Source organism: Manis javanica, chromosome 15, assembly GCF_040802235.1.
Source record: "Manis javanica isolate MJ-LG chromosome 15, MJ_LKY, whole genome shotgun sequence".
Taxonomy (NCBI): Eukaryota; Metazoa; Chordata; class Mammalia; order Pholidota; family Manidae; genus Manis; species Manis javanica.
Window position 1 is genome coordinate 82177323 of NC_133170.1, and position 13951 is coordinate 82191273.

A 13951-nucleotide genomic window follows, 5' to 3' on the forward strand; every position below is an offset into this window, starting at 1 on the left:
TAACAGTGAAAAATGGAAAGCAACTAATGTCCACCAGGAGTAAAATGGCCAAATGATGTGCCACATCTGTATTACAGAGAGACATCGATTTATCTGTGCTGACAGAGAAGAATTCCAAGACTTATTCCAGAGGCAAAAAGCAAGCTACAGAAAAATGCCGACAGCATGACCCCATGGGAAGAGAGAGCAGGAAGCAGGCCACACCACCTCTCTGCTCCTGTGGGCGCGTGCGGATCTAGGTCTGTGCCCGCACAGAGACGGGGCTAGTGAGCCCCCCACCAAATAGCAATGGTTACTCCTAGGAGGGGCCTGGGCTTATGTGAATCTTTTAAAACAAACACAGATTTAAGAAAGAGTCCTTGGGCTTTCTTACTGAGCCCAGGTGACCTCTAGGGAACCTCTTGGGTATGTAGGGCAAGGAGGGGTCCTGGCTGTTTCCTCTCACCTCTGCTTCACCACAGTGGCCTTCTATCTGTTCTACAACCATCCATGTCAGATTGCACGGGAAAAAAGTCTGAAAGGTCAAGGCCTGTCATGACTTGGGTACAGTGGAGGGAAGGGGAGGATGGGCTTAGGATCGCAGTGAGCCCTAGTCCAGCCGCAGTGGGGACTCAGGCCCCTTGACTTATGGCTTTGCAAATCTGTTAGAAAAACCTGGCTTGTCAGACACACAGACGACTGTGGAATGTAGTTTCTAGCCCTGCAGGGGAAAATCAATATGAGATGCCAGGCAAGAAAATCCAGCTTAACTGTGAAATCAGGTTTCTGGAATGCATCAAGGGTAGGGGAGCAAAAAAAGAAAGATACACAAAGTCATACCCAGCTTCCATAAAAACCTATTAACTGACTTCTGATATAGGGAGGGGCAGGCGCCTGGGTCTGTCAGGCTGTCTGCCTGAAAGCCTGGGGCAGGGCAGGACTGCAGCCCCCAGTGGGGCGGGTTATAGGATTTGGCTTCCTTCAACAGTCTTTACTAAGGGGCTACTATGTGCCGGTAGGGCACTAGGCTGAGCTGGGAAATGATTCAGAAAAGAGTAAGATGGCTCTGTCCTCATGGAACTCACAGTCCAGTAACGGTGACAGATAGGCAAATGGCAGCCACCATGAAATGAACTCTGGCTCAGGGGCTCTAGGTTGGGGTCTGGAGAAACGGTAATGCAGGCTCGCGGGTGGGGAGGGAAGGTGGATGTCTGATGTAGACCAGGGAGACTTCTCGGTCCACAGGAATCTTTTATATCATACCAGGAAAGGAAGCCTGTGCCTGTGGGGGGCTGGAGAGGAAAGAGGCAGAGAGCAAGTGAAAGGGGCCCAAGCTTGTGCAGGTAGCTGGTGCCACTGGAAGGAGCACATCCATTCATTCAACATGTTTCCTGAGGGCCTGTCCAGGTGCCAAGGCCTATGCTGGGCCAAGGGACCAAGGATGAATGAGAGGTGTCACTGTCCTTTCTGGCCCATCCCATGGCTCCTGGTCCATGCAGCCCTCAGTTCTGGTTGGCAGGGCAGTTCCTTCCCACCATGTGGCCTTTTGTTATGGGGCTCTCTGGCAGGGCCAGGCAGAGAAGCCTTCAGATGCTGCCCACCCACGCCAGGTAAAGGAGGGGTGGAGAGGACACAGGGACAGTGAGCCTGGCCCCCTGGGCACCCCATCCAAGGAGGTGGGGCTTTGGCTTCTGACATCATTTGGAGCCAGAGAGGAAAAGAAAAACCAGAGGTAGAACCAGCCAGAAGATCCGCCTGAAGGCCAGAACATCAGCCATGTCTGGAAATACAGGCAACAGGGGCTTCAGAGACTTCTTTGGAGCAGGCTGTTTCCTTGGCCTCCTGTGAGACAAGCAAGCCCGGGACGTCCCTGAAGCCCAGCCACCCTTCCCCTCGCTCTTCCTCTAACCTATGCTTCAAGGCCCAGCTCAAATTGGCCCTTAGAGGGGTGACTCCTACCTTTGAACTTCTAAAGTGTTTTCAGAGGCAATAAACCCCTCCTTTTCCAGGTGAGGAATCAGGGAATCCATAGAGGCAGAGCAACCTTCTCATGGTCTGCCAGCTACTTCCTCAACGGTGTGACTACTGGCAAGTCCCTTATCCCTGTCAAGTCTTAGTTCTGCCTCCCAGGGATGATGCGAGGATGAAAGATGATGACTAGAAGTGAACATGGCACCCACTGGGCTCAACGAAGTGAATTCTATTTCTTTTACTGCAGGACTTGTCAGAGCCTTTAGTGCACTAATGTACTCTGTGACTTTCCAAGAAGCAGAGGCACAGGAATTTTTGGCCATAGAAACTTTTTTGAGGACAAATACTTATTTTACAGGGTACCACTATTCAGTCCAAAGGAGTTAGAACCTGACCTTCTCCTAGACATCACCTCCTTCATGTAGATAGGCTACACCTCCACACATGAGCCTAGGTTCTGCCCACCCGCCACCTCACCCCCACTCTCACAGACTCTCATTTTGTTCAGGGCTTTCACCCTCCCTGCCTTCTCCTGGAGCCCTGTACCTCACCTCTGTGCCTCAGGTCCCCATTAAGATGGGAGGGGAATCTGAAGACTTTTGGGAAAGGTTTCTTGGTCTCTAAGACCCGGTCCCGACTTCCTCTTGGCACTGTCATTTCCGGAGGGCACAGCTGAAACAGCTGCAGCCACCCGGTGGCCTTGAGGGACCCAGCTCCAAGAAATGGAAAAAGGTACCTTGATGATGTGGCCTCAGTACTGGCGAACCAAGCCCAGACCGCCTACCCGACAACTCCCAACATGCGATAGAACACATCACCCTATTACTTGAGCCACTGAGTGTACCCCATCTGATTAAATAACACACATATTTTAACTCAAATGTGACCAGCCTGTGCTAATTTCTATGTGCTCCCTGAGGGAACTGCCCCTCTACCCTGCCCAGGTCAGGACAGGTGTCCCCGTGGAGGTCCTGTTTGCCCCATCCTAGCACCTCTCATACTGTGTTGCTGCTTGTTTAATGGTCTGAGGCCTTACCATGGGCTCTGTACCATTTGAGGGTGAGGCCTGGGCATCCTGTTTACCTTGTCTCCCTAGTGTCTAGCACAGGATCTGGCACTAGTAAAACGCTTAATAAATATTTGCTGAATAAATAAATGAATAGTGAACACATGAATGGAGGCTTTGCCTCTTTGCAATCCCCAGTCTCTGGGCTACCCAGCACAATGAGTTCAGTAAACATTTCCCAGCCAGTCTCTGCCTAGCAGCCTGGAGCAGGGCACAGCCCTCCTCATCGGCCCCTCTCCCCACAGTAGGAACTGCAGAGGGTCATTCTGGCCTGAAACAGTGGCCACTGACGCAGGGTGACATCCCTGGCCTGGGACCCGGGGATGTCGCAATGTGTGTGACTAAGCGGTTTACAGTTGCCTCCTGTCCAGCCAGCTAGATGGGCTTTATAGCTGCCTTGTGCTCACTCCCCAAGCCCTCAGTCAGCCAAGTTCCCAGCACTGGACATCCCTGGGGAATAGCACAAGGCCCTCCCCAAGCAGCAGCTTGCAACTGTGCCACTGGGCTGCTTATAAGAACGAGGCAGGCCTGCCTACCTCTGAACCTCACCATCTCCAGCTATATGATGGGGAAAAAAGGCAGGCTGTACTTACCTGGCTGTTCACAGATTTCTGGATTCATGAACCAATACCAACTGGGAGAACTTTGGGGGATGAGCATAATGTTGTCAACGTCGTATTTTGGCATTCTCCAATATGCCGTTCTCTCTACCATTGTTACTGACCCCTGCGCCCTCCAATGCATCTCCATCCCAGAGCCTGCCGATTTTTCCAAAACACAAGATGGGTTGGCTCAAGGGACCCTCACCATGCTCCCTGCAGCCTCAGGGCCACTGCCACTGCTGTCCACTCCATTTGGAAAGCTTCCCCTTCCCCGCTTTGCAGAATTGACCCTTCCATTCTTGGTTCCATGTAATTTCCTCAGAGGAGCCTTCCTGCCTGGACTGAAGCCCCTACCGGAGGCTCAGAAGTCCGCACACCTTCACCTTATGACGCTTGCTCTATTTGCAACTTGACATTGCTTGTCTGATGAACTGATCAGCACAAACTCCACATGGGCAGGGGTCATGCATGTTTTACTCCCCATTATATCCCCAGCACCTCATATACCCAGGCCTAGAATGCTGTAAGCACTGAGAAAATACTTATTGAATGAATGAATTATGAATGGACTTTTCGATGCCATGAAAGTAGGAAGGACATAAACAAGAAATAAGCAAAAAGGCCTTAAAATGCAATGTGTTCGCCTTCTGAAAAGCTCACTCGGTACAGTCCTTAATTTTCCCATTTTGTCCTAGAATGGAGAAAATCAGGTCAAGATTCTGGGAAGCACTGCCTAGCTCTACCATCCAGAGATTTGATGACCAAAACATCCAAAGACATAAAAGGAAAGAGGGAGATAGTTTGGACTCCTCTGACGTTTTGCTATCAACAAGGAGGATTCACTAAAAACCATGCTATGCAGTTAGAACCGAAAGCATAGTCATTAAAGAACCCTACCCTTGCCTGCTAGGGGCACACAGGCCCTTGGCTGCCTTCGGGAGCCCTTGGCCAAAACTCAGGCCAGTCTCATACAGACAGAGCCCTTCATTTTTCTTGACTTACTTGCTGCACTTGCAGTCATGGTGCCTGGCACGCCGCAGTCCACTGCACTCACCTCTTGCCCTTGAGCACGCGGCTCATGTCCACTGAGTCTCTGCTGAACACGTCAAACTCATCGTTCTGGAAGATGTTGTGACGAGATGTCAGCAGGGGCGTTGGGTCTGGCTTTATCTGTCTGGGGGCAGCAGAGAAATCAGTGTAAGGGAGACTTGCCAGCTGATGCCTGCCTGAGCCATTTCCCCTACCATGTGACATCTATCAGATTCTCTGCTCCCCTTCAACCACCACACCTCAGACACCATCTGATCACCTGCCCTACTGGGCGCCTACCTGGCTGTGCAGCCACACCACACACCAAGCTCCCCCTCAGTCCCATGTGCCATTCATACAGATTTTCTTAAAAGTTCCCTCCCTCATTTAATGCTCACAACAGCCCTATAAGATAGGTCCCCACAGGTCACTCAACCTCTCTGTGCCTCAGACCCCACACCTGTAAAATGGGCTCAGAGGCAGAAGAATTTGGCCAAAGGCAGAGCTAACTTTTCATTCATTCATTCGATAGACATTTGTTTGTGGAAGAAACACCCAATCATGCACTCATTCCTGCTGCCCAACAGGCCTGCAGGGAAGCAGGGCCAAACTCAGAAAGGGTAGATGTGAAGGAAGTGAGAAGCTTTGGCCATCTTCCCTTGGCATCTCCTGGGAAGGTGGCAGTGACGGGACAAGCCAGCAACCCCTTTGCCACAGCCCATGCTCTAGTCAGCCTTCCCACAAGGTGCAGCAGGGATGTGCACAGTCTCTGCCCTGGAGGGGGCATGTGAGAACCTCTTGGGGGCCTAGAGGACATCAATTTAAATGGTTGGGAAACGCTGCTGGGGGGAAGGGAGAGCAAGCTGAGTCCTGGTACACGAGGGAAGGAAGAGTGGGAGTCAGGGGAGCTAAGAAAAGGCCCAGAAAGGGCCCCCAGAGGCAGTGGGGGTGCCATGAGCCTCCTCCCACCTGTCCAGGGTGCGGTCCAGCTGGCTGAGGGCGGGGGCCAGCCGCTCCTCCAGGATGTTGTTGATCACCTGCTCCGGCTCGTAGCTGTAGTGCTCCAGGCAGGCCAGGATGAAGCCCTCACCAAGGTCTGGCAGCAGGTCCTTCACTTGGGAGATGAGCGAGTCCAGCTCCACACCACCCACGGGGGGCCCCAGGGCCGCAGCTGCACCCATGCACTGTGGAGAGAGCTGGTGTAACCGAGGGGAAGGCTAGGCTGGGTGGGGGATAAGGCAACAGGCCCCAAACAGCACGAGGTATTCAGAGGACCTGGTCTGAGTCCTGGCTCTGCTCTCCTGGCTGCAGGACCTCAGCCACGTGACTCAAGTCTGCCCTGTGAAAAGGGGGCTCAACAACTTACTGGATGAGCTACTCTTGGCCATGTGACTAGGCAGGTCGCCTCCATTCTCTGAACCTCAGGTTTTCCTTACGAAACGGGCATGTTACCACCTACCTTATGGGGTTGTTTTAAATAGTTCAAAGAGCTAATGGACATAAAGCACTGAGCACTGGGCCCGGCGTGGACTTGGTACCCTATAAACGGCCATGGCTTCTACAAACCAAGGTCCTGTCCTGGCTCTGACAAGCTGATGGCTGACGTTGGAGGAGAACGACAACCGCCGGGCCTGGACTGTGGAGACGCTCTCCTATAATTACATTCTTTTCACCAAAGGGGATTCAGTCTATATCCTGCTTGATGTGGCTTAATTTTGTTAGGCTTTTCATTTCAGGAGATTCTCAAATCAAAAAAACAATACAAACCCTCCATGTCTCAGGTAAGAAGCCAAATGGGGAACAGGGTGGGACAAGGCAGAGGGGCTGTAATTCTCCAAGGCCCTGCGACAGTCACGGGGCCTGAGGTCCAACAGGAAGAAGAAAAGTGTCTGTTAAAAGAGCAGGAGGGCTCAGGCTCAGAGCACTCCCCGCCGCCGCCGCGGGAATGCCAGCGTCACGACAGCCGGGACAGGGACCATGCCCCCTTACTGATGAGGGACCAAGGCCTGGAGTGAGTGACACGCCTAGGCCACACAGTTGGTGAGTGGCAGAACCAGGACGCATCCCTGAGCTGCCTGACCCGAGACTATGTGGTCTTAATCCCCATGTCATGCTGCCTCCAACAGAGCAGGGAAGAGTGCTGGGCGCACTGGCCCGTCAGTGCAGGCACAGCCTTGGCGGGTTCTGGGGAAGCCTGCGGAGAGAGCCCCGGATCAGAGGCTTGCCGCCTTGCTTAGCAGAGCCCTGCAGTCCTCTGGAGGGGCTTCGGGAAGGCCCAGCAGGGAGACCAGGCATTGCTCCCGGCTGGGACCAAAGCAGCTGCACGGTGATCTGTGCAGAGGAGAGCTCCAGCAAGGGCTGCACAGGGAACAAGCTCCATGGCCTCACTTCCTAGAGGGCAAACAAGCCTGACAGCTTAAGTGACATGCTCTTGCCTGGCGCCCAGGCCAGCATGCCCTTCCTAGAGGCAGCATGGAGCTGATCAGCAGCTCGAGACTGCCAGTTCCAAAAGGAACTTTTTGCTCTGAGAGCAGAAACAAAGAAGGGAGGTTCCCCACTGCCCTGGCCTCTCAGATGGGGGGCAGGGGAAGCAGGGGAAAGCGCTGTTCCAGACACACACCTCTTGCTCCAAGTTCTCTGGATGTGGTGACAATCCGCTGACTGGCTCTGCCGCTGCCAAGACCCCATTTGGATCCTTGGCCACCGATGGATCTTTTGCATCTGTGGCTTTCTGTCGGCCCACCCCTTCCCATGCACTCTCGACCGCTTGGAGGATGTAGGCTGTCCGTGTCTCGTCCCTGCAAGGACATGTTAAGGTGTCTCTCTCTCAGATGCTACAGCCTTTTCTGCCTCCTCAGCTCTGAAGCAGCCTAATTTCTTGATCCCTCCTCAACATCTGACCATGTGGCTCCTGCCAGGGGCTGTCTGGACTACACCCAGTGGGCATCGTGGGCACCTGGGCTGTGAGCAGAAACATGTCAGACCACTGCCACACTGGCCTCAAAACCCAGTACCTGCTGGAAATACAGCAGGAAGCAGCTCTGGGTAAAGACAGGGCCAGGGGCTGGCATCAGAGCATCCTGGGACGTGGCATTAGGATGAGCTGGCTGCTGCTAACCTCAGTACTGACCCTTAGGAGGAGGGCCTGATGGGGGCACTGACCCGGGTTTCCTCTCCAGCCAGCTGAGGGCTTTCCGCAAAGGCTGGGGGGGCCACAGGGTGTTTCTGAGGCAGGACCAAGCAACCTACCCCAGCCACCAAAACGGTCCACCGGACCTTCTTCCCTGTCCTTCCTCCCTCCATCACCCCGGGCACTGCAAAGCCAGACATCCAGAAGTTGCCCTAGATCCCCTCATCCACTTCTAATCCAGACCCCGACGGGCCATGCTCGCATGCCAGTAACAGCATTCTCACCAGCCTGTGGCCTCAGGGAGGTCCCAGGCCAGTCCGTTCTCCTTGTGCCAGGTGGGGCTTCTCCACAGTATAAAACTAACTCCGTTACTCTTCACACTCTTCCATGACACCCCAGTGCTCGCAGGACTTTTCAGTTTTGGTCAATCCAGAGCCATGCAGGTCCTCTGGGTCCCGGCTCAGCTGGGAGCCCCTCCACTAGACCCCTTTCCTTAGGCCCCACCCTGCCATCTACACGAATGCGGGCTCCTCAGATGGGCTGTTCTCTGTCCTCTGTCCACTGGGAACACTTAGCTCTGGGCTTGGTCATATCCTGGTCCTTCTGCCCTCAGCTTGGACATCACCTTTCTCTGATAGCTCTGCCCCGAGCTCTGGTGGATCAGGTGCCTCCCTTGGTTTCCCTGCCCTCGGAATCTCTCCCATAGGACACTCCAACTGCCTTTTGGCCTATCCGTTCCCCCTCCCACAGTGTGGTCCGTGAGGGCGGGGCTGAGTCCATCTGGGTCACACAGGCCTAGATACTCAGTAAACATCTAGAAAAAGCAGGACTGTACCTAGCTCCTCTAAAAACAGGGGCTGCGGCCTTGGCTGACCAGTGTGTTTGGGGGCTCACCCTCCTTCCTCCTCTCTGGGCTCTAGCAGCCCATCTCCAGCCTGACCGGGCCGGGCCCCATCCCACTGGCTGCGCTGGAAGGATACAAGACTGATGAGGCCTGCTGCAGCAAGCTGACATCATCGGCCACAGGGGAGAGTGCGTCATAGTCCCGGAGGAACCTGGGGGGCAGAGAGCAGACAGGAGGCACAAGGCTGGGGCCACAGGGACACTGGTCTGCTGCAGCCCATTCCCCGTGCCTGCTGCCCAACCAAAATTCCAGAACTGTAGGCCGTGGTGAGCATATGGCAGCAGCTCTGGTACAGAAGGCCTCCTGGGGACTGGTGGGCAGGCCACTGCTGGTCCCAGCCCAGCCGTACTCACCTCTTCTCCTGCAGCAGGGAACTGAAGATCTGAAGGAACTCTTCGATGAAGCCATGAATGTTGTCACAGCTAGAACAAGACACCAGGGAAGACGACTCACGTGATGCAAATTATTTGCAGCCCCCTTCCCTGCCTGCCTGTCCTGATCCCGTCAGGCCTCTGGCCAGTTGGAGGAGAGAGGCATTGTTCTTGGTTTCTCATCTCTTCTCAGCAACCCCAGAGCAGGGGAGCAGCAGAGGAAATGAAGGAAATGCCACTGCTCGGATTGGGAAGGTGGCCTCCCACCTGGGCAGGGGCTCCCAGGGCTTACCTGCTTTCTAGGACAGGGAGAAGGCAGATTTGGTTCATGAGGATGTGAAAAATCTCCAGTAGCTTCTTCCTGGAATGGGACAGCCTCTGCCACAGGTCACCTAGCAGCCTTTGAAGGCCCAGAGAGAGAAGAGAAATAGAGATCTGGGAGACACAAAGGCACCAGGGAGCTTATTCCCGGTATTTGCAGGTGTGTCCCCCAGCCCCACGACCCTCCCCCACAAAAAAGCTTGGAGGGACAGCTGAGAGGAAAAGGCTTAAATGCAGGGGCCAGGAGGCTACTGGGTAGGGACACACAAGCTAAAGCTGCACGGGCCTCGGTCCCACCCCTTTTCTTAGAGATGGGGATGCTGAAGGCCAGGGAAGGCAGGGTCCATGCTCGGGGCCCCTCTTTCCCACAGTAACACCAAGTTTTGTCCTGTCTCACTTGCTATCTTCAAGCCTCCTCTTCTTAATTGCAGACTCCAGTTCGGGAATTGCTATTTCATAAAAGGAGGCTAGCCTGTGGAGGCACACATGGGTAAAAGGCTGGATTAGTTCATAAATACACACTTCGGCAGAAAAAGCAAAGCAAACCCATGGGAGCGGGAAGGTCCATTTCTTGCTCCTAAATCACCACCACAACAGTTTTCTCCTAGGACCACCCTGGCTCTTCTCCAGGCTCACCCCAGATTGGCCCGTTGTGGCTGGTCCCACAAAGAGCATCACAGGAAGTAACCTGTAGCTATGTCCCCCTTTCAGACAGGAAGCCAAGGCCAGACAGGCTCATTCTAACAGAGCAACAAGAGGGCCACCCAGGACTTTCTGAGGTGTGAGAAACAAACACAAGGTCTCCCTTTTTTCTTGCTCCCTACCTCCTGTGACATGAAACCCTAACTGCAGGGAGAGCCACCGCTGGCACAGAGCAGCTGACTTGTTTCTCACCTTGGCAACCTCACACCTCACACTCACCCCTTCCCAGTTCAGATTCAGACTCTGCATCCCGGCCACCAGCTTCCTGATCACGTCCACCCATGTGATCACTCCTTCCCAGAACTAGACGCACAGCTCTCAGAACATGTCGTCCATACACCTCGAAATGCAGCCGCCTCTCCTCTGTGGTGGTTCTTCCTCTGGATGTCTTAGGCTTCCTAAAGCCGAACTGTGGCCTAAGTGTTTAGGATGGTGCTGAATTTGTAGCAGGTACTCTGTAGGCACTCGTCTGTCAATTGATGGGCAAATTCTATGCTAGTATAGTGTCATATGTAGCAGAGGTAATCAGGCCAAAAGAGGCAGGCCTTATTAGTCCCATGGCATGGTACCTACAAGGAGTCAGAGAGGGCAGTTTCACCCAGATTCAGGGGTCGCCAGGATGCATTGCTGGTGGAAGAGCAAGTTAGAGCAACCCCTATTTGTCCCAACAGGAGGGTGACTTGGTGAGATCTATGAAAACTAAAAAATGCACAAGCCATCCATTCTTGCAATTACGCTTCTAGGAATTTATTCCTCAGATATACTTGCAAAGGTGCAAAATGATGTGTGTGCAAAGTTATTCTTTGTAGCATTTTTTTCTGTAATAGCAAATAACTGAAAAAAAACCCTAAAGGTCCATCTATGGGGTCTGGAATCTGTACAATACAATGCAATTCTATCCAGCCATGCCAAAGATTGAGAGTGCTTTATGCACTGATAATGTATACATTAAGTTTAAAAATAAAATGCAGACAGTACACACAGCACTGAAAATATGCCAGCATTAGACTTAAAAGGGGAAGGGGTGATATGTACATTTTGCTTGTATTATATTTATTTGTACACACATTTATATGCATCTCTCTGGAAAGTTCCACAAGAAACTAACAAAAATGGTTGTGTGAGGAATAAAACCAGGGGAGTGGGAGAGGAAGAATTTTCATCATATATTTTAAGCCTTGTAAATGCTGAACCATATGAATGTATTACTCATTCATAAGATTAAAGGACAGGGAGAGAGATACTCAAATATACCTGAGTGTATCTGAGAGGAAGGAGAGGTTATTAAGAGAGGGATTTGTTAAAGAGCTGCCTGGCGACTGTAACTCCTTCCAGAGGGCTCTGGAGAAAAACCCAAGTTGCTGCATTTGCTCAGTGGGTGTTCCTGGCCTCTAGCACAGCCTGAACAGGCTGGGCAAGTCCCAGGCTGTTTTGGGTCAAAGGTAGTGTCACTTACAGTCAAGTGTTTTCCTTTCTTCCTCCTCACCCTCTGAGGGGTGGAGCTGTTCCCCACACCCGCTGCCCCTTGTAAGAGAGTCAGTGCTCCTAAAACTAAAACTTACCTCCTATCTCCAAAGCCCCTTTCCAAAGCAATCTGCCACATTTGGGAAGATGCTTTAGCAAAACGGGACAATGCCTATGATAAGTGAAAATAAGCAGGGTACAAACATCTAAGAGTATTATCTATCATAGTGACTTTAACATCCTACCTTTTGGCATTTTTCCACATTTCCTACATGCATTCACATTTACCGTGAGAGAAGATACCTTTTTAAAAAGGAGACAGCTACGGTCCCATCCTGACCCCTTTCTTCTGGGGAATGGTGTTGACCAGCACTTTATTCTAACACCTTCTGGGAGGCTGATCAGTTCTAATGTCAGATTTTCACGAGCTGGGGAGATCCAGAGCACCAGCTGCCACCTCTGGCACATGGCAGCACTAGATAAATGTTTTCTTGAATGGGCAAGTAAGTGACTGAGTGGACGGCTGGCTGGCTGGCTGGACCTGGCAGCTCCCAGAAACTCCTTTGAACAGTGGGGAGAGATGCCTGGCAAGAGCAATGGCCAGAGGCCACTGAGAACAGGTACCCCCTACTGTTGCCAGGCAACATGCAAGTTACCAGCCCAGGCCGTGTACCACTTTCTCACTGCACAAGGAACAGACAGATACTCATGGTGGTAAGTGGACAGAGGGTCTCCCTCCCTGCCACGTATCCTCCTCTACATCTTCTTCATCCCAACAGGATCTTTCTATGACTTCTTTGGATAAAAGCTTCCAGAGGCCCCTGCCTCCAGAATAAGGGCCCCACTCCCTGCCAGTGCATTCAAAGCTCCTCAGCATCTGACTTCTCCCACCATCCCCGGAGCTGTCTCTTTCTGTTACCTTTTCCATTTCCTGCTGTCCCAGTCTCCCCCTACCCCCATCTCATATCCCCCTCCATTTCCTGGCTCTCCCCAGAACACACTGTAGGCCCTCAAACTTTCCCTGCGCCTGCTGCCTGGAATGCCCTTCCCACCACTGCAATCTTTCTGTCTGGAAGGTTCTTGCTCATTCTTGCAGATCTCATTTAAGTGTCACCATGAAACCCTCTCTTATTTTACCAGACAGAAATCTGCCTCCCTCCTGTTCCCAGGGCACTTCATAATGTGTGGCCACAATAGCCAGCCCCACATGTGAGCATATCTCATTGTCTCTCTGCGTGTGCTCTCCCCTGGGCTGGGGGCTACAGTCTCCAGACCGCTTCTTATGGTCTGTTACTCCCTTGTGCCTGACAGGGGATTTGAAACAAAACAGAACTGAATTGGAACTGCCTTATTCTTGGCTGGTGTTTTTTCCTTCCCTACCCTGTTTTTAGTCAAAGATGAGAATGCTTTTAAAATGCAGGAACCACACAAGCGGAGACTTATCTGTCTTCTTCATGCTGTAACACCAGGCTAGAGGAGGGGAGGAGGGCCTGGCACGTTCTAAGAATCCAGTAAGTATTTGTTGAATGAGGATGTGAACTAGAACTTCTACTTCAACAGCCAGAACTACCACTGTACCTGTAACAGAAGTCATGCTTCTGGAAGGTCCGGCAAGCCAAAGGGAAGACACCCAGAAAGGCCCAGAGCGTGGTGCTGGCATCACAAAGGTAAAGAACAATGTCCTTTAATTCCTGTTGCCAAAAGAAAGCACTGCATTATTCTCCCCCTTCCCCATACACAGCTCTGCAAAGGGTCTGACACAAAGCTGACAAAGCCTGGGGTCCCCAACAGGCAGATGCCTCATTGAAAGAAGAGAAAACTGGAGTTTGGGCAACACCTGTGGTCCATCTCTAGGAGCATAATCTGGGCAAGACACTCAACCTCCCTAAGACTCAGGTCTTGCTACTGTAGTCCAATGGGTGCACACCCAGTAATCTTTAGGGTTACTTCTAGCCCTAGGATAACACAATTCTCTTCTAAACTAAAGGAGAATCAACCCCTGAATCTAAAGATGATGCCTACGGTCCCCCCACACAGAAAATACATCCCATTGAGGACGAGAATATCAAGCCCACACTTTTCTTACATTTTGAAGAGGGTGTATATATAACATGGAATGGTTATCTGATACACTTTTTCTGATTCTCATGACAACTTTAAAAAGTAGGCTGAGCAGCTGTCAGGATCTCCATCTTGCCGATAAGGAAACTGAGGTTCAGAGGATTAAAATGACTTGCTCCCACGGCTCTTGGAGGGCCTCTTGCTGAAACATTTGTTTAGTATCTCGAGGTCCTAAGCTCCCACGAGATCGCAAGCTCCAGGAAGGCAGCTCACAGCTGCCTCCTTCCTGCTCTATCTCTGGGGCTTAGCACAAGGCCTGACACATGCCCAATCTCCTTAAATATTTACCTT

At 52.1% G+C, this 13951-nt stretch overlaps 1 protein-coding gene across 6 annotated transcripts in view; it reads right to left on the reverse strand.

The window, feature by feature from the left end:
* ASCC2 (activating signal cointegrator 1 complex subunit 2) overlaps positions 1-13951 on the reverse strand; it is a 34532-nt gene that overhangs the window by 3627 nt on the left and 16954 nt on the right. For all 6 annotated transcript variants that reach the window (XM_036993298.2, XM_073223395.1, XM_073223393.1 and 3 more), the window contains 8 exons: positions 13118-13230; positions 9771-9845; positions 9345-9452; positions 9035-9103; positions 8758-8832; positions 7268-7445; positions 5617-5831; positions 4673-4792 (listed from right to left, as the gene is read on the reverse strand). In XM_036993298.2, coding sequence (XP_036849193.2) covers positions 4673-4792; positions 5617-5831; positions 7268-7445; positions 8758-8832; positions 9035-9103; positions 9345-9452; positions 9771-9845; positions 13118-13230 — 953 coding nt within the window. The remainder of the gene's footprint in view (positions 1-4672; positions 4793-5616; positions 5832-7267; positions 7446-8757; positions 8833-9034; positions 9104-9344; positions 9453-9770; positions 9846-13117; positions 13231-13951) is intronic.